The sequence below is a fragment of the Emydura macquarii genome, unplaced genomic scaffold, assembly GCF_026122565.2.
Source record: "Emydura macquarii macquarii isolate MOO-44397 ecotype Brisbane River unplaced genomic scaffold, CSIRO-AGI_Emac_v2 contig_2422, whole genome shotgun sequence".
NCBI lineage: Eukaryota > Metazoa > Chordata > Testudines > Chelidae > Emydura > Emydura macquarii.
The window spans coordinates 38,569,084-38,595,912 of record NW_027132559.1 but is presented as its reverse complement, the minus strand read 5'-3'; the positions used below and the strand labels follow the sequence as shown (position 1 = coordinate 38,595,912).

General features: G+C 39.5%; 2 protein-coding genes across 4 annotated transcripts in view; one reads left to right on the top strand and one right to left on the bottom strand.

Annotated features, from left to right (window-relative positions):
• NSUN6 (NOP2/Sun RNA methyltransferase 6) overlaps positions 1-3,700 on the top strand; it is a 38,568-nt gene extending 34,868 nt beyond the window's left edge. For both annotated transcript variants that reach the window (XM_067562328.1, XM_067562329.1), the window contains one exon: positions 1,096-3,700. In XM_067562328.1, coding sequence (XP_067418429.1) covers positions 1,096-1,308 — 213 coding nt within the window. In that variant the 3' untranslated portion in view covers positions 1,309-3,700. The remainder of the gene's footprint in view (positions 1-1,095) is intronic.
• Positions 3,701-9,796: 6,096 nt separating this feature from the next.
• The window catches only part of CACNB2 (calcium voltage-gated channel auxiliary subunit beta 2), a 340,464-nt gene continuing 323,431 nt past the window's right edge, over positions 9,797-26,829 (bottom strand). For both annotated transcript variants that reach the window (XM_067562325.1, XM_067562326.1), the window contains 4 exons: positions 25,022-25,173; positions 23,883-23,978; positions 16,000-16,185; positions 9,797-11,636 (listed from right to left, as the gene is read on the bottom strand). In XM_067562325.1, the coding sequence (XP_067418426.1) occupies positions 11,142-11,636; positions 16,000-16,185; positions 23,883-23,978; positions 25,022-25,173 (929 nt within the window). In that variant the 3' untranslated portion in view covers positions 9,797-11,141. The remainder of the gene's footprint in view (positions 11,637-15,999; positions 16,186-23,882; positions 23,979-25,021; positions 25,174-26,829) is intronic.

Here is a 26,829-nt window from a genome sequence, read left to right as displayed (position 1 = left end):
AATCTTTACCCTAGATAAGTCAGGAGACATTAAACAGGGGAGGGGGAATGTCACAGGTTACGCCCCAAGAAACTTTACAAGTCCACCACAGAACCCACAAAGTGTCAGAAATAATAAAGGTGAGATAAAAAGACCACCTGGAAAGGATGTGGATACGTCAATAATACGCACGAACCTGCCAGCCTATAGAATATGTGTACCCCAATAGTTTGGAGGGGGAGAATCCAAGTATGGACTTAGAAGGAGGACCCATATTCTTGGGGTATAAGAAGGGAAAGATCATGCTATTTGGTGCGATCATCATCTACTCTTGCTTGAAGTTTCTTTAGTTTTTGTTAAGATTTTCCTTCTTCATTTTATAGTCTTATTTGTAGTCTTAGTTTATAGCTCTTAGCTCTCTAGCAGTACTTACTTCACCCCTCTATTCAAGAGTTGAGGAACCAAACATTTCTCTCAACCAGGGCGTGAGTATATTAATCTAAGGCATATCATAGAAATATATACGTATCATATGAGTCTTTAGAATTAAGATTGTATTATCCATTATCCATTTTGATTGTTCATTTTCTTTATATCAATTATTTCTCTATCATTTTATGTTATCTTAATAAAACTTATAAAATTATAAAAATTTGGTTATCACTAAGAAACTTCCTGTTGTACACCCCAGGGGTCCCTATAAAATTCTTCTGGAGCCTGATTCAGGGGCAAGAACCTTCTAATCCAAGCAATTGGCCTATAACCCTATTAAATAACTAATACACTAAAATCAGGCTATACCTCCTGAGGTCCCTCCCAACTCTAATATTCTATGATTCTTGTTCCATAGCATGAGCCAAGATGCTTGCTCTTTTTCCTTATGAAGGGATATAATATAGCAAATGCCAGGAGCTAGGATCAGCATGGTTTTGGTTCATCTAGAAATTGTATATTAAATATGTTCAATTAAAATTACTCTACCAATATGTTAGATTGCATCCTTCTATAAATAATTTCTTGTTGAGTTAATATTTTAATGTGTGTTTTTAATTAATCAAAACAACAGTAAATGCAGACCAATGTAAATAAACTGCTTTACTTTCTTACTTAAAAAAGGAACCACATATTGGAGGAGAAGGCATGATGGGAGCTGGATTGTCGCTTGATCAGCTGAAGCTGCTGCAGAGATTTGATCCATCCAGTGTGACTTCACAAGGAATGGATATTAACTCTTTGCAGGATTCCAGGGAAGAAGACCTGATCTGGCTGGCAAACAAAGACTGCATAGGGTTTTTTATTGCAAAATTTATTAAATTGAACAGCACATAGTCATTAGCAACACAATGTGGAAAACATCTTTTGAGTTAAGCATGATCCAACTGTTAACTGTATTTCTTCTCGTGTGTTGTTGTCAAGCCAACAGTCTGATGACATGGTTGCTATAGAAGCAGTAAAATCTGCCAGCTGTTCCACTGGGACAGAGCCACAATTGGAGAAAGAATGCCACAGTTGCGGGTGGAGTTGTTTCATTTTTAAGTCTCCATTAGTTTTTTTTATTTATAGTAGATCAGTGGAGGAAGGAAATTAAATGCATTCAGATTACTGTTTGTTGACTTAATGTGTACAATATTGCATTGGTGCAGGTTTTACTATGGGAATTTAAATTTTATAAAATGCAAAAAAACCATTAAGTACATTGGGAAATATTAAGTAAATTTTGCAAAGACTGATAGTTTCTATGGGGAATTGACAAATGACTGCATCATTAAATAGTGCCATGTGAAACAAGCACATTTCACAAAGAACTGTTTTATAAATTAATAATTAGAACATCTTATCTCCTTTATTTTAATATAAGCAAGATTTTCTATACATATTATGCACACACACAATTCAATTAGGGTTGGTAGCATGGATTTTACAGCAGCATTACTACCCCTCTCACTTCAGGGAATGAAAATAACAGTTCTTCAAGGTCAAATTTGTCATATATAAACCTGGATCAGTTGAGAAACAGCACTCCTGGACTGATTGACCAGTGGCAGTTTTAAAGTCAGATATCACTTGAGGACTGCAGTCTAATAATTTATTCCAGTGAGGTAGTGAGAATCTCAGCTTTTTCATGGCACAGAATATTACATTCCTTTCTCTACCTGGCAGACTGTGAGATATCCAAGCCCTATAATTATAGAATCATAGAAGTGTAGGGCTGGAAGGGACCTCAAGGTCATCAAGCACAAGCGCCTGCTCCGAGGCAGGATCAATTAAACCTAGACCATCGCTGACAGGTGGTTGTCCAGCCTGTTCTTAAAAACATCCAATGAGGAGGGCTCCACAACATTCCTTGAAAGCCTGATCGTGTTTAACTATAGTTATTAGGAAAAACGTTCTGTCTAATCTATTCCCATTACTTCTCCATGTCTATGGAAGGTAGGACAAGAACAACTGAGCACTATCGTCTTTATACCAACCCTTAGCATATCTTAAGTTACCAAGTTCTCCACTCAGTATTCTTAAGACTAAACAGGCCCTGGATTTTTACATCTTTCCTCATAGGTCAGGTTCTCTAAACCTTTTTTTTTTTTTTTTTTTTTTTTTTTTTTGCTTGATTGGACTTTCTCCAGTTTCTCCATATCTTTCCTAAAGTGTGGCACCCAGAATTGGGCAAAATACTCCAGCTGAGGGCTCACTAGTACTGAGTAGAACAGGACAGTTAACTTCCATGTCTTACATACAACAGTTCTTTTAATACACACCAAAATATTATCCTTCTTCACAACTGCACCATGTTGTTTGCTTATATTCAATTTGTGCTCCCCTATGACGCGGATCTCCTTTTCAGCAGGACTACCACCTAACTACTTATTCCTCATTGTGAAGCTTGCATTTGTTTGGGGGTTTTTTTTCTATTCCTTAAGTGAAGTACTTTACACTTGCCTTTATTGAATTTCATCTTGATTTCTAATCAATTTTCCAAAGGTAAGTTTGAATTCTAATCCTGGCCTTCAAAGTGCTTGCTGCAACCCCTCCGCGATTGGTGTCATCTGCAGATTTTATAAGCATACTCTCCAACCATTAGTCAAGTAATTAATGACATCATAGTTACTTTCTGCTTCCTTTCCCATCTCCATTCAAACATTAATATGGTGGTTAATATATCACAAACTGCAGCAGACAGAAATCAGTGCTTAATGCCATCTGAAAAATGTTGAATCCATCTTTTGAATGGCTTACAGCTAGCTGATCAGGAGGTATCAGGGCCAAATTGAGAAGGGGATAAAAAGATGGCAATGAGCACCGGTTAACTTTAATAAACCTGCAAAAATGTAAACTGATCCTAAATGCCTACGGCTATTTGGTGTACTTTGAAAGTTAACACCAGTGCTAGGGCTTACTGGTTCACACTGTCTTCCCCATTTCCAATACAAGGAATATTGTTGTAAGTGGCAATGAGTCTAAAATGGTGATGAACTAGGTAAGGTGGGTGCAGTTCAAACAACCTAAATTCAGGGATTGATTGGGAATTCTTTTCCTTCTTTTTGAGCAAAAACTTTTGTTTAAAACAAACATTTCAATATTGGAGCAAAACTATATTTGGTTTGAGTGAACAGCATGAATGGTATTTCCTTCTGTAAAAATAAAATAATTTTGAATTTACGTCAGTCTTTTTCCTGCCTGAGATGCTAGTGCGTTATTTGCAATTAAAATAACCTATTACATGTTATATAATTCCATTCTCCAACTGTCAATGTGGTTTATTCTTAAATAAAACACATTTATCTTCTGCTTTTAGCCTTTTGGCTAAGGTTGCTTATACGTCATCTCTAAGGGGGGATGTCCTATCATCACTAGGAGAAGGAGTCAGACTGAGTTCTCTACATTTAATGGCTGCTCCTAGGGTTAACCAGAACTAGCTGAATCAGTTATTTTAAACATGATGTGCCCTGAGGTGTGAAGTCCTGTTAGTTAAAATGTGTATAACAAACATATTTTAAAAATACAACCTGTTTTCCTAGTCTAGACATGGCCACACTGACTGCTTAGTAATAGGATTTATTAGCTGGCAATTGCACCTGTATGTCAACCATCTCTTTTTAGTGGAATTCTTGGAATTAAATCCTGGAAAGGGCAATGAGGACACTGTGGGATGTATTCTTACACACATGTACATTAAGAGTGGGGAACTTCGTTGCTGCTTTCAATTTGCATTAATAGAAGGAGTTGTGCTGTGCAACAGTGTTGAATTGCCAGACCTGTTATGACATTTCCTGAGTTCTAAAGCAGAGAACAGGCTGTGCAGAAGCTGATCTCAATTGACCTATAAGGAGTGCCTCAGGAAGAAACAAACCTGTTTTCTTGTAACTAAATTATACACAACCCTAGATTTAGTTGTTTCCACTGGCACCAAATTCCTTTACAGCTGCTATCCATCTACAAGCTGTTTCTGACTACAAGGGATTAGTGAAAATTATAGGCAATTTTTCCCTTCTGCTTAGACTAGTGTCAACATCGAGCTTGCTTTTGGTCCCCAATAGGTATTCACCTGGACATCCTCTCCCAGCTACTCAGACCCAGAATTATTCATTTGTACAGTCCCTGCAGTCTAAAAGAAAAAAATCTAAGAAAGGGATTTGGTCATCCTAACTTTTCTGCTGTGTGGAGATGTGAATGGATGAGGGTGGTCTGTTGACTCAAACTACTTTTTTTCCCTTAATTTTGCTATTCTAAAATTGTTTTGAAAGCAACTCTGAATTTTTTTTAAAGGATTATCGAGTGCTTTTAAATATCCTGATTAATCAAACAACATAATATCATTTTTAGTAATTAGTTTTTTCAAAAACATTTAATTTCATTTTAAATTTTTTTGGCTGGAATACGTGTTTGCTAAAATAAATAAATACATAAATGGGTGCATGTCACTGGCTTAGTAGTTTTGTCATTAGTGATCTTTGAAGTCACACTACTGAACCTGTTTCTGCTTTGCTGCAAAAGAGATTAAAGGGACACAGGATCAAAAGCATATTGGATACGTGTTTTTCCTTTGCAGTCTTAATCTCTCTCTCTATATATAGAGAAAATATAAATTATATACAATGCGCTCCCTTTTAGTCATTCTGGCTGGTAACGGTTATAGTAGGTTTTGCTTTCTAGTGCTTAGTCACTACAGAGTGCAGAATGTTAAAATCCCAACTGAAGCTGTTCAACATTGAATTAAAAAGGATTCTTGCTCCAAAAACCTAGATTGTGTGTCTAAACTAGCTGACCCTAGCCTTTTAAAAACAACTTATCAGTTCTACAAAACTGCTTTTGAGACTTTTAGAGATAAGCGTGAGGAGAAAATAAACCTTACAACGTCAGTTCTAGATATTCATCTTGATCAACATATAAAGGTAAATACTTAAGTTAGATGGTGTAATGTAGCTCCTTGACGTTTAAGTATCATGGAGGCTGGTGTAATTTGTTATATTATAGAACTTAAGGTGCTGAAATAAGCAAGTACTTAATGAGAAATGATAACCATTGTGACAAATTATCTTAGAAATAAAGAAAGAAAAAAGGAGCAGAATATTTCTAAGTGCCCACTTTGCTTTGCTGTTAACATTGAACATTCTATGTGTATATTTTGGCTTGACCTTCTAGAACAACTGTTACAGAACTTTTCTAACCTTCATTAAATAATTTAGCATCACATTCAGTTTCATGATATAATTAGTTGCAAAGTAGATTTACACTGGTGATCAGATTAACAAAATATGTACTAGGTAAGGGAATGAGTCTGATCTGATAGTACACCCTAGGTTACTCATTGGCTTTAGTGGCTTTAAAATATTTTTTTGCTGCCTAGGAACACACCATTACAATGCTGTGCTATAGAAAAAAATGGTGCCCATATGTGCCAATGCAATCCATTTCTTATATAAAAACTGGATGGTAATTTCAAAAAGACATTCTGGGAATCTGCCTGAGAATCAAAGCAATATTAGCATTAAAAGTATTCATAAGAAACTAGTATATATATATCTTTCGTCCATCTAATGGTAAGAGAATGAAACATTTTGTGAACGATGTGAGCTATACAGGCAGAATGTAGAATACATCACATTGTAAAAAGGAACTTCTCCATTCCTCGCCTGCTTAGGTAGAGTTGCTTACCATGCACTTGTCTCCTGAGGGGAGGGAACAGAGCAAAGTGAAGGTTGTAAAAGATTCAGAGGAATATGGCAATGGGTATCTGGCAATAACTCAGTCAACCTGAACCATTGAGGGTCTCGGACCACAATGAAGAATGGTTAAAAAGATATCGGGGGAATTTACAGAAAAAAGGAAAGTTAAAGGATGTTATTTCCTGCAAGATGATATAGGCAACAAAGACGTTATGGCAAATGATTAATACTAAGAAATAAAAAAAGGTGTTGACAGAAAATGCATTATAATGAAATCAGATTACTGATTTAAAATTTGGCTAATGAGCAGAAGTGGCATGTTCTGAAACTGGCTTCCAGTGACCAACAAAACTTAGAGATGATTCGCAGCAAAAATCTACAATGTCCTACAGCTGTTCAACAGCCTGACATTCACCTCTGATGAGTAGGGCTGTCCAAGACCATGACACCACTGGAACCCTACATGGTCTGTAGATGAGCAGTCACAAGTGGGAAGAAAGGAGAGGTTATAGCAGCTCTGTACTGAGACCCTGGGTTTGAGAGGGTGGGGTATGTGTGTGGGGGGGGATTTACCTCCACATGCTCCACCTACAAAAACGCCAAGCACTCTGGTTGTGTGGCAAAGTGTGAGTTTCCCTCATGGCATTTTGCAAATTTCTTATACCAAAGCAAACCGTCCTGTAAGTACTCTCTAGACAAGTATACCTTTAAAAGCTCATGCTGTAAACCACTGCCCCAGGTTGCTTTGGTTAACTAGGCCAAATTATAAGGTGAAACTCAATAGTTAAATACTACAGTTTAATGAACATAAACATTAAAAAAAACAAAACAAAACACCAGAGACAGTATATGAATCTTAGGACCCCAGGATGGGGAGTGTGTTACTTGTGTTTTATTTTACAGTCTTTGCCTGGATGAGTAGAGTCAGTTGACTGACTGACTGCAAAATGATTTCTTACCTCCTGTCATTCCATGCACCACCCTCCCCCAATGCTAGCCACATGCCTACGTATCTTTTCTCTTTCTTACACACTGTCCTCCCTGATCTGTGCTGTATGGCCACTACTCACTCACTCTACCTTGAAATCGCTCCTCACAATCACCTTCTCCCATAGTGTCTACAAGAAACTGAACAACTGATACAGGCTCAGTTGAACTGGGCTGTTGGCTAACATTGATGTGTATTGATTTAAAAAGACATATAAAATGTGTGTAAATATTAAATTGTATACCTCTTCCTTCACCCTTCTTATGTTGAGGGCAAAAAACTATGGAATTAGCAAGATACATGTATCACCATTCCTGATGATGTCGCTTCATGGTTTATGTTGCTTCTTTATCTTTTTATTTTGGCCAGCTAGGGGGCTGTTTCTTACTGTGAGTTTGTGCATAGCCTATACAAGAGGGCCATCGTGCTGATTGGGACCTCTGGCTTTATCACAATACAAATAAATATTACCAAATGTGATAAATGGTTCCAAATGTGATAGATGTATACTGTCACTGAACTGGTTTAGGGCACATGCTTTCCTTTGGGAAAAGAGATTGTACGTTCCATGAACCAATAAATACTCCATTTATCCCATGCCAGGGTTCCATTTATGTTGTTTGTTTACAGTGGGCATCTATATAAAGAGATAAATAAAGTGGAAAAAAGTTTCCATTTATAGCTGCTCAGAGATTTGAAGTGCTGCCAAACTCTTCCCAAGAAATATTTTGAGAACAAAAACCTACATGTTATGAAGGTAAAAAGAAAAGGCCAGGTTCAGAATGCCAAGGGCAGAATTCACAGGTAGCTTCTATGGGGGCATTAACTGACATAATAGTTGCAGTAGGTTAGAGAATTATCATCCACCGCTCAGTAACTTGAAGCTGGTAAAATATCTAAAGCAGGTGTGTAGCGGGCAAGGGTTTATGACTCTCTTTCAGTTAAACAATCATAGAATATTATAGTTGGAAGGGACCTCATGAGGTCATCTAGTCCAACCCCCTGCTCAAAGCAGGACTAACCTCAGCTAAATCATCCCAACCAGGGCTTTGTCAAGCCGCAGCTTAAAAACCTCTGAAGATGGAGATTCCACCACTTCCCTAGGTAACCCATTCCAGTGCTTCACACCCTACTGGTGAAAAGCTTTTTCCTAATATCCAACCTAGACCTCCCCCACTGCAACTTGAGACCATTGCGCCTTGTTCTCTCATCTGCCACCATTGAGAACAGCCTAGCTCCATCCTCCCTGGAACCCCTTTCAGGTAGTTAAAGGCTGCTATCAAATCCCCCTCATTCTTCTCTTCTGCAGACTAAACAAACCTAGTTCCCTCAGTCTCGCTTCATAAGTCTTATGCTCCAGCTCCCTAATCATTTTTGTTGCCCTCCGCTGGACTCTCTCAACTTGTCCACGTCCTTTTTTGAAGGGGGGGGGCGGGGGGGAGCAAAATTGGACACAGTACTCCAAATGCTGCTTCACCAATGCCGAATAGAGGGGAATAATCACTTCCCTTGAGCTGCTGGCAATGCTCCTACTAATGCAGCCCAATATGCTATTAGCCTTCTTGGCAACCAGGACACACGGCTGACTCATATCCAGCTTCTTATCCACTGTCACTCCCTGGTCCTTTTCTGCAGAACTGCTGCCTAGCCCATAGGTCCCAAGTTTGTAGCTGTGCATGGGATTCTTCTGTCCTAAGTGGAGGCCTCTGCATTTGTCCTTGCTGAACTGATCTGAAACATTTCAAACAGCAAATATACTTGCAACATGGGTTTTCATCGATGCACTGAAAGATCTCCATGTTAAAAACCCATCATGTACATATAGAGCCACCACTTGTACAAATCCATTTAGTAGTGTAACAGGTGTAAGAACTAGTTACCTTTTTCTAGAAAGGTAGTTATTAAAGTGTATACAAATGCTTGGAGCTTTGTTTCTAGAAAGAGACCCTTAGCTTCACCATCCCCTTCCCAGTGCACACGTTCAGTCAAATGCTGGTCTTGGATTCCTACAAGTGACAGCAATGGGAGTTATAATCAGCTACCTGACAGCAAAATTTCACCCTCTGTGTATTTATTAAAAAAAGTTTCAAAGCTTCTTTAAGGGAAAAAATATTTCCAAAAGGATGGAAATCTAATTATCTGGACCCTGGAATAAAGGAATGGAACTTTTAAAAATGAATTTCATGTATTTCTTAAACATTTCACTATAAAATATTTGGAGTCAGGCAATTCCATTGTTTTGAAAGAAAATATATAAATTATAAAAACTTGCGCAGTTATGAGTACGACCTTGATCCTGTATTCTTTATATAACCTGTACTAGTTACAAGCACGGGGAGTGTTTGATGCTTAAACCTACTAAAATCATTAGCTGTGACTCAGAACAGAATGTATTCTAGGCAGGACATGGACTCTGAAGCCAAAAAGTAATACATTGTGTCCCATTTTCCGGTACAAGAGTTACTCGGTGCACAACATACTGAGTTTTCACTCCATTTGATTTCAACACACGTGTCTCTAGTGAGTTCATAACAGATGGAACCTTTGGTTATAACAGTCAGTTTTCTGCGCTCTTACTGCCAGCTGCAAGCTCTGAGCTGAAGGACGAGGCCAGAACTGACTGCAAAGTGGGACTACAGAGGAATTGGCAAGTGTAGAAAAAAAGTGGAGAAGCTACAAAAAATTTATTTTCCAACAAAATAACTCTCCACAAGCGGTGTAAACTTTTCTTACTAAAACAAATACTCTAAAACACAAAGATTTTACATTTCCAGTGAAACACTTACAGTAACATTTGCCTGTGTTTTTACTCTCCTGGAGTCTCAACAAACAGCCAGCAGATTTATGCTTTCCCAATTACCTGTAGCAGTAAACTTCCTCATGTTCCCTGACTGCAATTCAGCTTTTGAAAGTAACAAAGAATAAAGAAACCGAACAAAGAATAAAGAAACCGACTGGTTGGGATTTTGAGTAATCTCAATTTTCTTCACTAGATCCTCTTACTTCTGCTCTTGTTCTCTGTCACAGATAGACACTCTCTCTCTCACACACATACCCTGTCATGTATGCTCCACCATTCTGACAATAAGACAAAAATTAGAGTGCGTCCATTGCAATTTGTGTGAGCTGTGTAGAACAATTTATAGTGCTAGGTTAGTTATCGTTACCATCAATTTAAAATGCAAACTTATAAATTTGCAAGGACAGCATAAGATATAGGAATCAAACCTTTTATCTCAAGCATTCACTCATATTTACAGTAAGTACAAGCTTTCTGCTACAGAAGAAAAAGTGTCTAGATTGAACACTGTTACAAATTTCCTGAATGAGGCTAGTTCCAGTTGCCAGTAATTCAAAAGCAAATCTGCTGACTTGGCATTAGGACTCTAAAACAGTGTGGTCAAACTTATATAGTAAGAAGGTGTCTGCAGCAATAACATTTATAAACTGTATATACAGTACACAGTACCAGTACATAGAAAATAGATTTTGATTTTATGATTCCCTGTGTGTAAGGCAAGACTGAATTCTGTCCTCAAATGGAGTCCACTAGAGGTACAAGCAACAGATAGTGGCTCTTAAATCAATATGCAAATCAAATGCATACAAATTAAAAATCAAAACAGATGAGTTTCAGTTTTGTATGTGCTGATTCTGGCTTGCTGAATACACGGTTGGTTATTAAACATCAACGGTACCTTGTTTTAAAACACTAACACCACCTTGATGGCAACAGATATTGTTCAAGTGGCCGCTACCAAAAACAGCTTGAAAAAAGCACAGTACAACATCAGGAGCTCTGCAGTTGTACTACGCCAATTTATATAGCACTAATCAAAAAAAATAAGTATATGAATATTCTATTTCATGCTATTGCTATGCAAGCAACAGCAATACAAATCAGCATACAGAAGGATACCATATGTTCTGCAATGAAGAACCCAAAGATATTTTCAAGGGGCATTGTTATACAAGACTTCAAAGAAACACAAGACTGCCAGAGGCAAAAGTTACTGGCGAATGTATACATCCCTGTTCCAGTCTCCTGTGTCATTGCGTTTTCTAGATATCATTTCCCCATCCTTGTCACAATATTGGTCCCTTGATTTATGACGACTGCGTTGTTTGTTGGATTCGTTGTGGTCCTGCTCTCGGTCTCTTTCCTTTGAGCGATGCCTTGATTCCCTATGTCTGTGATCACTGCTCCCATGTGACTCGTCTCTATGACTGTGACCCCTGTGAGAATCATTGTGGTCACCGTGCTCATGTGAGTACTCTTCCATTGGCTCCGTGTAAGCCGAATCTCTGCTGTCTTGGGTTTCTGAGTCAAATGTGTCTTGCCTAGACAGGCCTCGGCTAACACCACTGCGATGGTTATGGTGTTGTGCTGAGGAAGACGAACGATGTGGAAATTTCTTGGTGGGTTCAATCCGTGCTTCCTCTTCAACTTGTGAGCCAGTTCGTTCAGGGGCTGAATGGTCATTCCTCTGATCTCCTTGAGAGCCCTGGTTAGTGTCACAACAGGCAGTAAGTTCACATTCATAGGGCACATATTTAAAGACATTTCCTCAGTACAAAATTAAGCTTAAAAACATAATGAGAGCAATAATTTACATTCATGACAATGCACTTTGAGTCTAATCGAGAAATTGTTAGAATTCAATTTTTACTGAAAATATTGTATTATAATACAAGTGAGCCCTTCCATTCCAAGCAGAATGCAGGGCAGCAGTCAATTTATTCTGTGGTAGGTTCACGGCTTGTGTAACAACATTACTTTCTGAACATTCCAGTTAGCAACAACTACAATCACACTCCAGATACAACATGGAGGGTGCAGGAGCAGAACTGGGAATTCAGAAGAACTAGAGAGGATATGTCAGCTTCAGAAAGGGCACGTATCATTAGAGAATATTTGGAAACGTCTTTGAGGTTAGGAATCACTGGAGACAGTCGTTAAAATACGCTGAATGGGTGGATAGCAGTGGAAAGCCAAGATTTTGGCCTCTGTTTCTTTTTTGAAGAATTAAAACATGGCTCGATCCAGTATTACACATACTTGTATTATAATACCAATAATATCATTGCCCTTCTGGGGTTTTTTTTGATAATAATTCAATTCCCTCACTGTGATACCATCTATATGGACTTTGATTTTATAGATTAATCACTCAGGACTACTGATTATTGTCAAGGAAAACAGAGGGACAATGATATTAACACAAACAATTTCCTAATACATTGCTACTATCTAAAGATTGAAATAAAAATTACCAAGTGCAATCAAACCTAGTCTTCATCAGCAAAGTGTTTTGAAATCACTGCAAAATGAACAATTGTGATTACTTAGCTCAGTTTTGGGATTCCATTACATTTACCTGCATTTGTCCCAAAACCACAGCTAAATGATTGCTGGGATTTAATTTCAGAATTAAAAAAAAGCATCTTGCCAAAAGGCATAGTCCTTACCACTTCTGGCTAGGAACTTCATCATGAAGATATCACTGCTGGTACAAAGTTAAATCAAACTACTAGTTCAAAGCCTTTGCTGTTGCATGAGTGTGGCACTCTCTCAGCAGTCTCCCTCATACAACCAATGAAACTGTTGTATGCAAATTAGCTGGTGACTGAGTGACCTTTGACATCACAATGGTCTAGGACTCTTGACATGGCATAGAAACGTGACTTACTGTACACTGCACAGGTGTAATTTGTAAAGTCCAAATGGCCGACAATTTAAAAATTGAATAGTAACGGACTATGCACCTCAGTGGGATGATTGAATCTGGTGATATTCTGAACAAAAAAAGCTCTCAACTATGCTTGTAGATGTTTCCATTGCTCCACATTGTCTCAACAGACATTCTAGGCTTCAGGGTGACGCACAGAGTAATAATCTTGGAATGTTATTATATAGGTAGAATTTAACGGAGTAGTACATCTGTTTATCTGAGCACAGTAAAAACAATAATCGCACCTGCTTTGCCAAATTAGACTAGAGGTTGTATCACTTGTGTTGTTCAGGTTCATGAGTTTCTGAAATCATGTCTCTGTCAACACATGACACTAGGCTCTACTGTGGAAGTCCTTTGTTTCTGTTTTGGTCATTATTGTGATGATGGCATTTTGGGAGAGGAATGTATTAAATATGAATTTGAATAGTACTGTTCAGGAAGGTGGGTGGAAAGAGATTTACAGAGCTGGTTTCTGAATAAAACATACATATTTATTATGTTCTGTTAGAATAAATTAAAAAGTAAAGAAAATAGTCTAAATTAATGACCTGCTTTAAATTTATAAAAAAATAAAGTTTGTCACAAAGATGGGTTTTAAAGCACACAAAATAAGCATACTTATATGGGACATTTTAATTCCCAAATAGCCAAAGTGTTAAATACACTCAATGTTACAGAATTTTGACCAGTAAAATCCAAAGACAGAAACTGCTATGTTTTAAGAGCAAATGCAAAACTTCTAGCTGCTCCAAAGAGGAAAATGTTTTATAAATTCAGATCCAATTGATCTGTTTTGACTGGGAAACAAAGGATTAGGCAAATTATACTTTCCCTCTCCTCCAATTTTAGAAATTGTTAGTGCAAAAAAAAAAAAAAAAAAAAAAAATCTAATGAAAGCCAGGGGCACATCCATTGAAAGAATATGCCCCTAAAATTACAGATGGGCTGAGGAGACAGCATTTGGATTCAGATTGACACTTACATTAAATTTTGAGGTTTTGGATCAAAGTCAAATTAGGTTTAGGATTTGGGTTTGGATTCAGGAGTGCTGAAGTTTTATGTTCTAAGAAGAGTTCTGTCTAAAATTATGGAAATATTATGAGATCAGCTTTTTTCAGAGATTTCAGGCTGAAATCTTTCAGTTCTTGTTAGATTTTAGCTGTATCAAAACAAGAAAAAGAGAACAGGGCCACCTAGTTTTGGATCCTAAAAATAGGTTCAGATCTGGAGACTGGAAAGCAAGCTTACTCCTTTCCTAAACTTTGAAGGGGCTCAGATTTTGAGGTGCCAGCTTTGGCCCACCTCTGCTTAAAATATATCTTCATATGATGAAGCAGAAGGAAGTTAAATTTCTAGATTTCAAATGGGACCACCTTTCCTCAGCATTTCAGGATTAGTAAACCTTCAGACAAAACTGCAAAAGCATAAATTAAGTATTATTTTTGGTGCTAAAAATAAAAACCTGTGAATTTGTAAGAAGAGATCACAGCACTCAGAAAGGTGTAATTAATAACCCATTATGGTCCCTGAACAGTGTGGTTAAAAAAACAGGTTGGTAGAACATATAAATATCTATTCAAGGGCATAAAAAGGCTTGAGCAGTACACACGACATAACCCTGCTGAGTAACTTCAGTACCTAGAACGCTCTTCCAGCACACAATCAATTCAGAGCTGTTTTTCGGCCCTGGGGAAAAACAAAGGCAGGAGATAGCTGGGGCATGCACTCTCTTTTTCCCAGGATGCTCTGTGAAGAGAGATACATCCTACAGACTGCACACAAGTGATTTTCCTTGCAGGGAAGGACCTGCCAAGTCTGCATTTCCACTGGGAAATCTCCATTAAAATAAAGCTTTCACTGCAAGGAAAGTATTTGCAAGAGCCACAAAAAACAAAGCTTCAGCAGTTGAAATTCTAAAGGCAGGGGTCATTCTTTTTCTAAAGGAATTGTTTCTCCCATTCTCGTGGTGATGGACTCCAAAATGCAGGGGTTGATCACAACTAAATCTTAGTCTGAAACTGAGATGGAACAAGGGGTTATTTTAGTTGAGGCAAATGTGACCCTAACCCTCTCCATAACCTCAGCAGATTCAATGTGTCTCCAGGGCACTGGTTATCAGGATGCCACTAATTATTCATACAGCAGTAGCACCTGAAGTCCCCAACTAAAATCAGAGCCCTATTGTGCTCGACACAATACATATACAGAGGAAGAGAGAGTCCCTGCCCCAAAACATTTAGCCTAATTAGAGAAGGCAGACGAAGGGTGGGAGTGGAAACAGAGATGAAGTGACTTCCCACTTCACACAGCGGGTAAGTGGCAGAGCTGGGAACAGTCTCCTGATTCCTCATCCAATGCTCCCTTAGCTAGCACACTCAGCATCTCAAGTTCCCACCTGCATAAGATGCTAGCATATAAGGAGGGTAAGGTTAGGGAAGTGTGTGATCTGATGGTCAGTGGATAAGGGAGCAATGGAGAGGCCACTTCATCCTCATGGCTGCAGTAGTGTAGTGGCTATGAGATGACTCCATTACCACTCCATTGTCTGCGGAGGTGAAGGGATGGATTCCTCCCCGTCTTGTTCCTGTGGAACTCTCTCACACACAGCCCAGTCACTCAGGCAGGGCTCTGGGATATTAATCACTTTGAAAGTTACCCGAGGCAGTAACAAACATGGCATTTCTGTTAACCCTGTAGTATAACTATGACTGAATCACATATGAAGAGTTATAAAAATGCTGGTGGCTGGTAAGTATGTTATTGAAGCAGTAGTTGTTCTGGGCATGAGGAAATCTGAATTATTTCCACTTCACATCACCATATGTTTCCAACCAGGCCCTTTTAGACTTTGGAATCCAAATAAATCTTGCAAGTCAGCAAGTAAGTAAACAAATGCGATTGTGAATACAATGGAGATCACAAGAAAAGTGTCTGTCTTCAAGAATTCACATTATAAAAAGAGCAAATGATTTTTCCTAAGTGCAGAGCTCTTCTGCTCTATTCACTTTTTGGCTCCCAGTGAAATATATTTAGCATCTTGTGTTATCAGAATTCACACTGTGTGGCCCGGCAAGTCTCCCTCTACTTGCAGAAATGAATGGGGGGGAAGGGGAAGAGAGAAAGGAAACTATACCTGTAAATTTATGTTTGGACCCGGGCTGATAGGAAGCGTGGCTGTTGCAAGTGTGCGAGTGAGGAGCTGGTTGGGAGGATTGCTGCAAGGAGGATGTGTGGCCTTCCAATAAGCTTCCAGATAGTCAGCCAGGTGCTCACAGGCATCTTCAAGCTGGTTCTCATCCAGAATTACATCGAACATTTCCTGTGAAGGGAGACATTTTAGTGAGAACAGCCACCTTCTGAGGCAATATAAAACCAGAGAAGATGCTGATGATAAATCACATTAGGAAATGCTTTTCTTATTGCACCACAAATAAATCATAACAGTCACGTCCTGAATATTTTGTGACAGAACTTTTTTTAAAGCAATTGATTTAAAAGTCATCTGTACATAACAGTGAGATTATACGTTCCATGGCAAGCCTCCGTGATCGTCACTTGGCAAGATATATGTAATTAGGGAAGGCAGAATTGGTATTTTGAATATATTTTAAAACTCAAACATGGAAACAGAAGTTAAACAGTAATTGTTGAAATAATTAGATGATGGAACAAGCTACCAAAGAAAACTGTGGAATCCCTATACCTGGTGATACTTCAGACAAAGCTAAACAAAACTGAAAACAATAATAGACAAAATTAATAATACTTAGCACTTATGTGGTAATTTTCATATTTAAAAAGTTGCACAGATATTAACTAACTCACTCTGAATTTACCACTATATCCCACTCTCATTTAAAGCCTATGGAATGATTTCTATTGGCTTCAGTTGGAGTTGGATTGGCCCCATATAGACTCTAAGCTCTTTGGGACAGGGACCTCATCTTTGTACGTGCCTATACTGTGCCTTGCAAACTCTTGACATTATGGTATCATGATGGATCTGCAAAGCAGGGGACTACAACTCCCATCAGCTCCTCCCAATTGTACATCCCCTTCCTCTTGGCTAAGCAAGGATTACATTTCCCATCAGAACCCTCCCCATAGCACTTTTTTTTCCTGAGTCTAGGTAAGGGAAAAGGTCCTGAATCAGGAAGAGGCTGGGCTCTGTTTTGGGAGTGGAATTCAAATGGCAGCAGAGCTGGAGAGAAGCACCAGGAACTGTGGACAGTGCCACATGTGGAACAAGCTATGACTTCTAATATCACTGCTGGTACAGATCACTGCTGGTACACTGTGGGACTCACAGGGGAGCAGCAGCAGCTGGGCTGGGAGCCAGTGCAAAGGAGCCTCAATGAGAGACACTTATTGAGCCTTGCCTGGAAACCTGCAACTGCTTATTTTCTTGAAGAGAGACTGGACTGAAGGGGGCCCTCCAGGCACTAACTCTCAACTGGACTGCCCCAGAGACCCAACCAGGAACTGCTATTGCTCACTTTGAACTGCAACTGCTTCAGCTTCTGTATCTAGGGTATTTGCAACCTTTCCCCTTTCCTGCCAGCTCCAGTAAAAATGTCTCTTCGCTGTGTGTCTGAGTGTTTAGTGGGATTCACCAGGGTAGCACTGAAGCACCTACATTGTTTGCCTCTGAGACATGGTACACCGGGCACACTGCTGGCGCTACAGGCACCCTAGGGATTTGGGGTACAGAGTAAACCCAATAATAAAGTATCAATATAATAATAATCCTCACAATGTTTGTGGGAGTAACCCTGGGTGGGTTTTTTTTCTTTAAATAGTAAATTTGATGAAAAATGCATTTTTCAGGTCACTAATTATTCATGATCCAAAACCAATTGGAAAAAATAAATTAAAAAGTTGAACCAGTTCATTCTGGCCATTTCAAAATGTTTTATTTTGAAAATTAATTTATATATATAAACTAATATATATTGAATATATAAAATAATATGTTGAATATATATAAAATAATACCGATATATATATATATATATATGCCAAAGTTAAAAAAATGAAGATTACTTGCTTGTCACTGGAGTTCTTTGAGTTGGCTCTGGATATTCACACTTATGGATATTGTGCCCCCTTCTGGTGCCTAACGGTAGAACCTTCTCCAAGCAGTGTCTGCTAGAGGCTTGCACACCCCTTCCTACTTCTCCCCTCAGCATTTCCAAACATACTGAAGGCAAGCGGTGGGACACAGAGTACACTCCCACCTCAGTTCCTTCCTCCGCCAACCCGGAGAAAAGAATAAAAAGACGCTGAGAAAGAAGGGAAGGAGGGTAGGAAGTGTGAATATGCAGTGCTATCTTAAAGAACTCTGGTTACAAGTAACAAACCTTAATTTCTTCTCTGAGTGGCTTTGCATATTTCCACTTATGGGTAGTTTGATAAGCAATGCTACAAATAACCTGGAGGAGGGAAGAGAGTCCTAACTGAGTAGAGACTGAAGCACCACTCTACCAAATCTAGCATCAGCCTTTGAAGCCGAATCAAGAGCATAATATGTAGTAAAAGTGTGCACAGAACTCCAAGTTGCAGCCCTACAAATCTCAGCAACAGTCTCTTAATGCAAGCAAAAGATTCTGCCAAAACTCTAATGTAGGCATTGAAATTTCTGTAACATGTAACATTCAACAATACATTGTTTAATCCATCTGGAAATAGTCTGTAGAGCAGGGCCCCCACATGAGGGGAGGGGAAGGCTACACTTTACCAAGGCCCGGCCCACACTGCAACCCCGATTATCAAGAGGAAAAAAATTTTCATGGCTCATGAGATTGTATGTATGGGATGAGGGATTGTGGTATGTGTGTGAGAGGGGGCCCGTGTTACAAGTTTGTACTGGGCCTGAAAAATTTATACTGGGGCCTTGCTGGGGAGACATAGCATGACCCCTGTGATTCTTAGAAAAAGAGATAAATAATGTGGACAACGTTCAAAAACTTAATTCTTTTAAACTTTTAATATGCAAGCACTCTTCTTGCAGCCAAAATAAGTAAAAAGGATTCCCCTTTATTAGCATGCAGCCTTGGAAAAATACTGGCAAATTAATTATCTGATTGATGTGAAATTCATAAACTATTTTTGGCAAAAACCTGGGATCAGGTCCAAGAACCACCTCACTTTTGTGAAAAGTCATAAATGGTAATCAGCCATCAAAGCATTTATTTAATTCACTCACCCTTCTGGCTGATGTTATGGCAATAATGAATGCCACCTTAACAGATATATAATACAAAGAACACACAACCATGGGTTCAGAAGGTGGCATCATGTGTAGATAAGACCAAATTACGTTGCCAAGGAGGGACAGGATTCTCTCAAAGGGGGAGACATGTTAGATAACCCCTTCGTAAAAACTTTTAAACCTTATTTATACATGAACAGCATTCTACCATCAATCAAAATGTGGCAAGCTGAAATAGCTGTCAAATGAACTTTCAAAGACGAGTTAGGTAACCGTCAGTCTTTAAGTACATTAAATATACTAAAATACAAGGTATGGAAGATGAGATAGGGGTATTAGATTTTCTTCACTACAAATATGCACCATTTTCAATAGCAACAGTATCTGGTAGACAGTTTTCTAGGATTATGCAGTACATTCCAAACTGACAGGGTGCGTGAGCTTTTAAGAGTAGACAGATTCAAAGTTTAATCGCCTTAGCTGTCAGGTGAAGGGACTGCAGATCTGGAAAAAGAATCCTGCCAGGCTGCTGACACAGAGAAAGATGTATGAAGACCCCGTTAGACAAATGAAGCAGGTCCGTAAGCCATTGCTGATATGACCAAGTTGGGGCAATTAGAATTATCCTTGCCCTATCCTGACCTCTCTTCCTCACCACATTCTGAATTAATGGAAAGGGTGAAAAAGGCATACAGAAGGGCCTTTCTCCATTGCAGATGGAATGCATCAGAGATGGATTGACTGTCTCTTCTGGCTCTGAAGCAGATGAGGCAATTCTTCCTGTTGAACCTTGTAGCAGACACACACACATCTGGTTGACCCCAAATAGAAAAGATGTTCGGAGTCAACTGATCCTTCAGGGACCATCATTCATGCAGAGCTATCTCTGTAGAGACTATCTGGAATCACACTGTTCTCTCCTGCTAAATGCAGGGTCACTGGGAAAATGTCACGGCAAGTACACCAGTCCCATAATCTGATTGCCTCTGCACACAGTTGAGCAGAGTGAGAACCCCCAGTTGTTGCTATAATACATATCTGATGTATTGTCCGTCACTGTGTATGTGAGGGAGGAACTATCTGATGGCCAAATGAGTGGTTCTTATCTCCAACACATATGTGTGTAATATGCCTTTCTCCTAAGTAGCCCAGTTACCTCGACTTGTAAAATGATTCAAATGCATTCCCCTTATCATTGTTTGATGCATATGAAGTTATCCTCACCGATGATGAAGTGGGATTGAACTGGATGCTTCTTAGGACACTTGCTCCAACTGACCTCATGTCAACAAGTCCAGAATTTCTTGAGGCATGTTGACTTACATTTGAAGATTGTCCAGATTTGGCCTGTAGACGAGACATCCAATGTCTCATTGGCCTCTTTCTGAGATGTGCAAATGGAGTCAAGTAGTAGCTGCCATGAAACCCAGGAAGAAGATTACTTCCTGAGTATGACATATTTGAATGTTTAAAACATACTTCACTATTTTAAAAACTCTGAACTGGTAGAAAGCCTTTCCCTGTTATTGAATCCAACATGGAGCCGATGAATAAAATTCTCTGAGTAGGACAGAGATTTGACTTTCTGACATTCAGAAGCAGCTCTAGGTCTGAAAAAAGTGTGGTTGTATAGGCAATGTGGTTTAATAGATCATTACAAAGAACAGTTTCAACAGCCAATCATCCATATATGGGAAAATAAAAATAACCTGCTTTTCAAATAAATCACTACCACAGAGAGGCACTTAGTAAATGCTCTTGGTGCTGTGGATGGGCCAAATGGGAGCACCTTTTACTGGAAATGACGACCTGCCATCACAAAATGAAGGTAGTTTTGATGACTGTGCTAGACAGAAATATAAAAATATGTGTCTTTTAAATCAAGAGATGCAAACCAAAGGATTATGGAGGTCAGATTATGGAACTGAAACTTTCAAATATGTTTGTTCATGTTCCTTAAATCTAAAATCAGACAAACCCCCTTCCCTCCTCCTCATTCTTTTTCTGTATAAGAAAGTATCTCAAAGAAAACCCCTGACCCCTCAGGTGACTGGATACCTCTTCAACGGCCCCTACTAGAAGCAATTTCTGCACTTCTGAAAATAGAACAACATCATAAGAAGGTTCCCTGAAAAGGAAAGGGTAGGAAGAATTGAAAACAGATAGAGTTTCTCAAACTGAATGTAACAGTCCTTTTCTATAAATGTATAGGATACATTTGTCTGATACAATAAGCTTCCATTTGCTGATTAAATGGGCTAGACTGTCTCAAAACAAACAGAGGAAAAGAAGAATCCTTGCTGAATGGTTCTCACTTCTTGAGTCTCATATCAAATCTGGGCCCTGGTGTTCAATGATTTAGCTGAGGTTAGTCCTGCTTTGAGCAGGGGGTTGGACTAGGTGACCTCCTGAGGTCCCTTCCAACACTAATATTCTATGATTCTATGATGACAGCAGAGAGGAAGCAGATGGTTTAAATTTAGGCGTTGTTTTAAAAGACCTCTTCTTGTGTTGGTTCAGGAAAGACATAGCCTGTTGGTATTTTGCTGATGTCTTCAATTTCACAAGAAATGTGTCAAGGAACACTGTGGATTATACTATCACTGATAATAGAAAGAAGAAGTAGGTGGTCTCCTTCTAATAAAATAAATCAAGTCCAAAAGAATGAGCTGTCGATCTTGTATCCTTTATTTTCCCCAGCAACTCATTCATCTTTTCACTGAAAAGATCATCCCCTCCGAAAGGGAAATCTTCCACCTTAATTCTGTTACTCACAGCCAGAGAAGAGGAGTGAAGGCAAGCACATCTCCTCAGAGGAACCACAGAAGCCAAAACTCTGGCAGCAGAGTCCGAGGCATAACAAATGAAGTTAAGAGCATGCTTTGCCACATTTTGACTCTGCATTTGGAAAATGCAATCCTAGGTCCTTTTGTCATCTCGCAAATCCCACACAAACAATGCCATCTTTTTCCAGAGGTGAAATTGAATGAAGGCTAGTACTACTTGATAATTTGCCACCCTAATATCAAGAGGAGAAGAGGAAAACACTTTTCTCCCTAGAGAATCAATCTTCTTCCCTGCTCTGTCACCAGGAGTGGAATGTGCTTGTCCAGACCTCCACCTACTACGGGCAGCAGCCACCACCAGTGAATTAGGTACAGAGTGTGTGTGTACATATTAAAACCTCGCCAAAGGCATCCGATATAATTTGTCTGTCATTTTAGAAATAGGCTGGCAAAAGGCAGGAGTGTACCAGAGAGTCTTAACCAGCTCAGCAGAGGCATCAAGAACTGATAATGACACCCTACTTTTGGAGGCTGTCCCAACACCAGATGGGAGGTTTCCTCCACAGCTACTGAAGGTAAGTTCAACATGGATGCCACAGGAGTCACAGGAGCAGAGACTGGCCTCTCAGACTTTGGATCTAATGAGTGCCCAAGACTGGAGGATTTAGTCTCAAAGGCCTTCTTAAATAAAAGCACCTGCAATCTGTTTTGCCTCACCTTGTAAGCTCTAGGTATGAAAGTCTGGCAGATGGAACATCCAGAAGGTCGGGACCCCCAGTGTGAGAAATTCTGTGAACTTTTGTATGCTTTTTCTCTATTGTATAGGGTAAAAGTAGACAAAAGACCAGACTTCATGGGAGAGACCAGATTTCAAGGTTTGTGATACATTTTTCATGGCCATGTATTTGGTAGGGTCCTAACTATACTAAACAAGTATAAAGACAGAAGTGGAGAAAATCTCAGATATGAATGGACTGGAGTAGTTTGCTTCCATCTGGCATAGTGACTAGAAGGAACTGAGGTGGTAGAGAGTACTGTGCCCCCTTATATAACCTCCCCCTCAGAACATTTGGAGATGCTGAGGGAAGGGGCAGGAGGGGCCGCGTGGGCACTCGAATTGACACTGCTTGGAGATGATTCTATCATTAGGCACCACAAAGTGGCCCAAAGCCCTAAATGGGGATATACAGAGCCAAGCTGAACACCTGAAAATGACCTGAAATGAAACGTAAAACCAAAAACATTTTGTTTAATTTTAAGGGTTTTTTTTTGGTTTTCCATTTCAACAACCCCACAACCCCCTCCCCACAAAAAAAATGTAGTTATGGTTTGAACTGAAGTGAGGTTTTGTTTTGATTTTTCACATTTTTCTGTTTGGTCCATGAACCAGAAAAATCAATTATTTGTTCAGCTCTACTAGTGAGTAGCTGAGCATGATATTATCATCTTAAGTTTAAATATGGAGAAATTAAGTGTTTGCATGACTTGCCCTAGGATACAGTACAGTAGTATGATCTCATATATTCTTGGCTGAAATTAATAAGAATGCCAAACCAATACAGGTGAAGCCAACTGTGATGGCATATGCCTAATAAGAACTACAAAGAAATCACTAACTCATTTTATACAGACCATTTTATGTAGACCACTAATCTGCCTTCAAACAGAGGCAACTTGTGGTCATAAACCAAATCAGTTCAGTTTGGATCAATAACCTAGAAAGAGTTACTGAAGTAATCCAGTTCCTAAACTATGAATCATGTAAAAATGTTAGTAGCTCCATACCTATATATCTCCAGGACTAATCATGTTGCTGAAAAAGAAATATATTTGACCATTATGCCATGCAGAAACCTCAAATGGAGTCTTGTGCAAAATGACAAGTGAAATATGGCCAGACAGTAGCAAGCACCAACAAATGTTACACAATTAGCCTATTACTTGGAAACAAAGGATAAAATAACCCCTTTAAATAGGAGTCTACATTTCCACAACAGTAACATATTAATAATAACTCACTGGAGGACATTGAGCCAGTTTATCAGCTGCCACCATTTGAACATTAAGGTGTTTAGCCTGAGATTTCCCTCGAGATTTTATTAGCCTCTGTAAAACCTGTGGGAAATAAGACAGTTAAAATACATAGTGGGTAGGAAAAGAAAGAATTCAGAAGCAAAAAGCAGTCAGATAATGGTATGATCCTATTCCCATTCAGGTCAATGGGAGTGTTGTCAGTGACTTGATTGTGAACAGGATTAGGCCCAATGTATTTGTGTACTCTTCAAAAAAGTAACACTCTTGTATAATTTTTAACATATCTAATTATGTCTCATTTTCTAGGTTTAAGAGCCTTTCCCTTGCCTTCTAGGCTTTGCACAACCTCCCTCCTGCCTACTTCTCTGCTCTCGTTTCCCTTCACTCCCTTTCTTTCTCCTCTTCTGCCCAAGTTGCACTAACTGACCCCCTTCAGGTTCTCCTATTCTCATGAGTGTGCCTTCTTCCATGTAACCATTTATACTGAGACTCTTGAGAATGCTCTTCCGGACCCACTTTGTCAAGCCTTCTCTTTCTCCTTCCAATGTCTCTTCAGGATGTACTTGTTCCAAAAAGACTGTAAATGTAGATGTCCCCACACAGTGAAATGTTAACAAATTAAATGACTGAACATTTTAAAAATAAATTGAACAAAAATTACAGAACTAAACACAGTGTGTGCTGAACTGTACTGGTCAGTTGTCCTGCTGCTCATAATATCTACCCTCTTCCCTTTATTTCTATACTGTCTACTTAGATTGTAAAGTTTTTTGACAAGGATCTTATCTCATATTCATGCAAAGTTTTTAACAAATTGTTGGCATTCTGTGAAGTAATATTACATAAATAATAATAAACAAGAAGAGAACTGTCATCCTTAGTTCAAATTTAAGCAACCATTAGAACGACAGCCATCTCTCTTTTGCAAAAAATGTGACTTTGTAACCCACTGATTGAGATGATAATTTTTAATGGTATGTTCTCATCCAGAAGAAAATAATTCAAAGTGCAATTCATTGACCTTCAGTGACATCCAATGGAGAACCTGTGGCTCTTTGTACCTGCGGCACAGTTCTCAAAGAATGGGTGGTTTGAAACACAATTAACAGCGGTAAGATAGTTACCTTGGGAGAAGAAATCTTTACATATACTATAATGGGAGCCAGAGAGGTTTTACTTAGTTGAGCTGGATGATTAATGGTATCGGCATCAAGTACTACCAGCTGCAAAGTCCTTGCTAATTCAAATATCCGTTCAATTTCACTCTGAACTTCAGCTGCAGATAAGTAGAAAATTAGAGTTATGAAAATATTTAACAGAATTTAATTCTAACAAATGTAAAACTGTGGTAGATTGGCATGTAGCTCCCAGAACAGAGGAGTAGATAGGCAGAAGCTGTTAATTGTTAATGTCACTGGCATTCTACTGAAGCAAACATATTTTTATCAAGAACATTCCGCTTACAGTTTATGTTCTCTGAAGGTCGTACACCTTACCAATCTCACCTCTGTGATTTTGAATACTACTAATATGCAGAAACATTTTAAACACCTTTTTATAAGACCTAATCCATGTGGGTATATCAAAGAGGTGTGTGAAGTATTATAATATCCTCTTTGAAATATGAATCCCTCAGTTTTACTATAGTATCTCAGTGGATTCCTTATTTGTAAGTTATTGCAGAGCAGACTCTAATTATACATAATGCCCATAATTTTCAAACCTGAGTGCTTGAAGCTATGCATTTAAATTTATACTGAGGCACATGAAAGAGGTTTGTTTACCATAAGGTACTAAGCACCCCATAACTTCTATTTGCTTCAAGGTGAGTTATCAGTGCTTACCATCTCTTACCTATCTGCATGGGTTAGGAGTGCATATGTTCCTCTACTTGGATGACTCTGATGATAAGTTACCCCAAATCCCAATTTGTTTCCGGCAGACAACCAAAATACACAGTACCTGTGCTAATCACTACTCAACTAAAGCCTTTCTGTCCAAGGAGAAGATCCAAGACATCACCAGTCAGGCAGAAAGGTAAAGTGCAAGCCAGCAGGTGACAGCTCAGACCATACTACACATGGTGGTTCTTGAGACTGTAACCATCGATAGTTACAGCGTCTTGGCATGTCTCACATCAGAGTAGACCCCGAGCCATAGGCTACACTAGAACAAGGTTCGCCATTATAACGATACTAGCAACCCTCTTAGTCGAGGTGTGCACAAGGGGAAGCAAACAGGAGCACGGGCCTTCCCGATAATCATCTCCACCACTGCCCCCAGCTTCTACCCTAGCCCCCTGCCCTGAGATCCCCCCTCCAAACCCGCTCTCCCCCATTTTTGCCAGGGTGGGAATCAGGCTGAGCATGGCTGAAGGGATGTGCCTGGGAAAGGCACTGCAGCTGGCGCTCCCACTGAGCCCCACTAGATGGAGCCTGGAGCAGGGAAGCCAGGCTAGCAGCCCAGCTCTGCCAGAGGGGTTGCTGGGAAGCCTGCTGAGTCCCATCCCTTCCTCACCTGCAGCCTCCAGTAAGTCTTTGGAGCCCGCCTGGGGTGCACAGAAAGGAGCTTGCAACAATGTGTGGGGGAGGCAACAAGGTCCAGGGGCACTAAGGGGATGAGTGGAGATCCTGGGGAGACAGCGGGGGCCAGGCAGGGTGACCAGATGTCCTGATTTTATAGGGACAGTCCCGATATTCAGGGCTTTTCCTCATTACGCCCTCCCCCCCATCCCAATTTTTCTCACTTGCTATCTAGTCACCCTAGGGCAAGGGTGGTAGGGGAGGCAGCAGGCCCCGGGGGCCCACCCCTGTTGGTAAGCCTGCTCACATCACATCTGAAAGAAAGATCACCTTTGAGCCTCCTGGCCTGGTGCCCATGAAGGAGCCATCTTTATTTAGGAATAGATTTCCAACACCAAATCATAAGGACC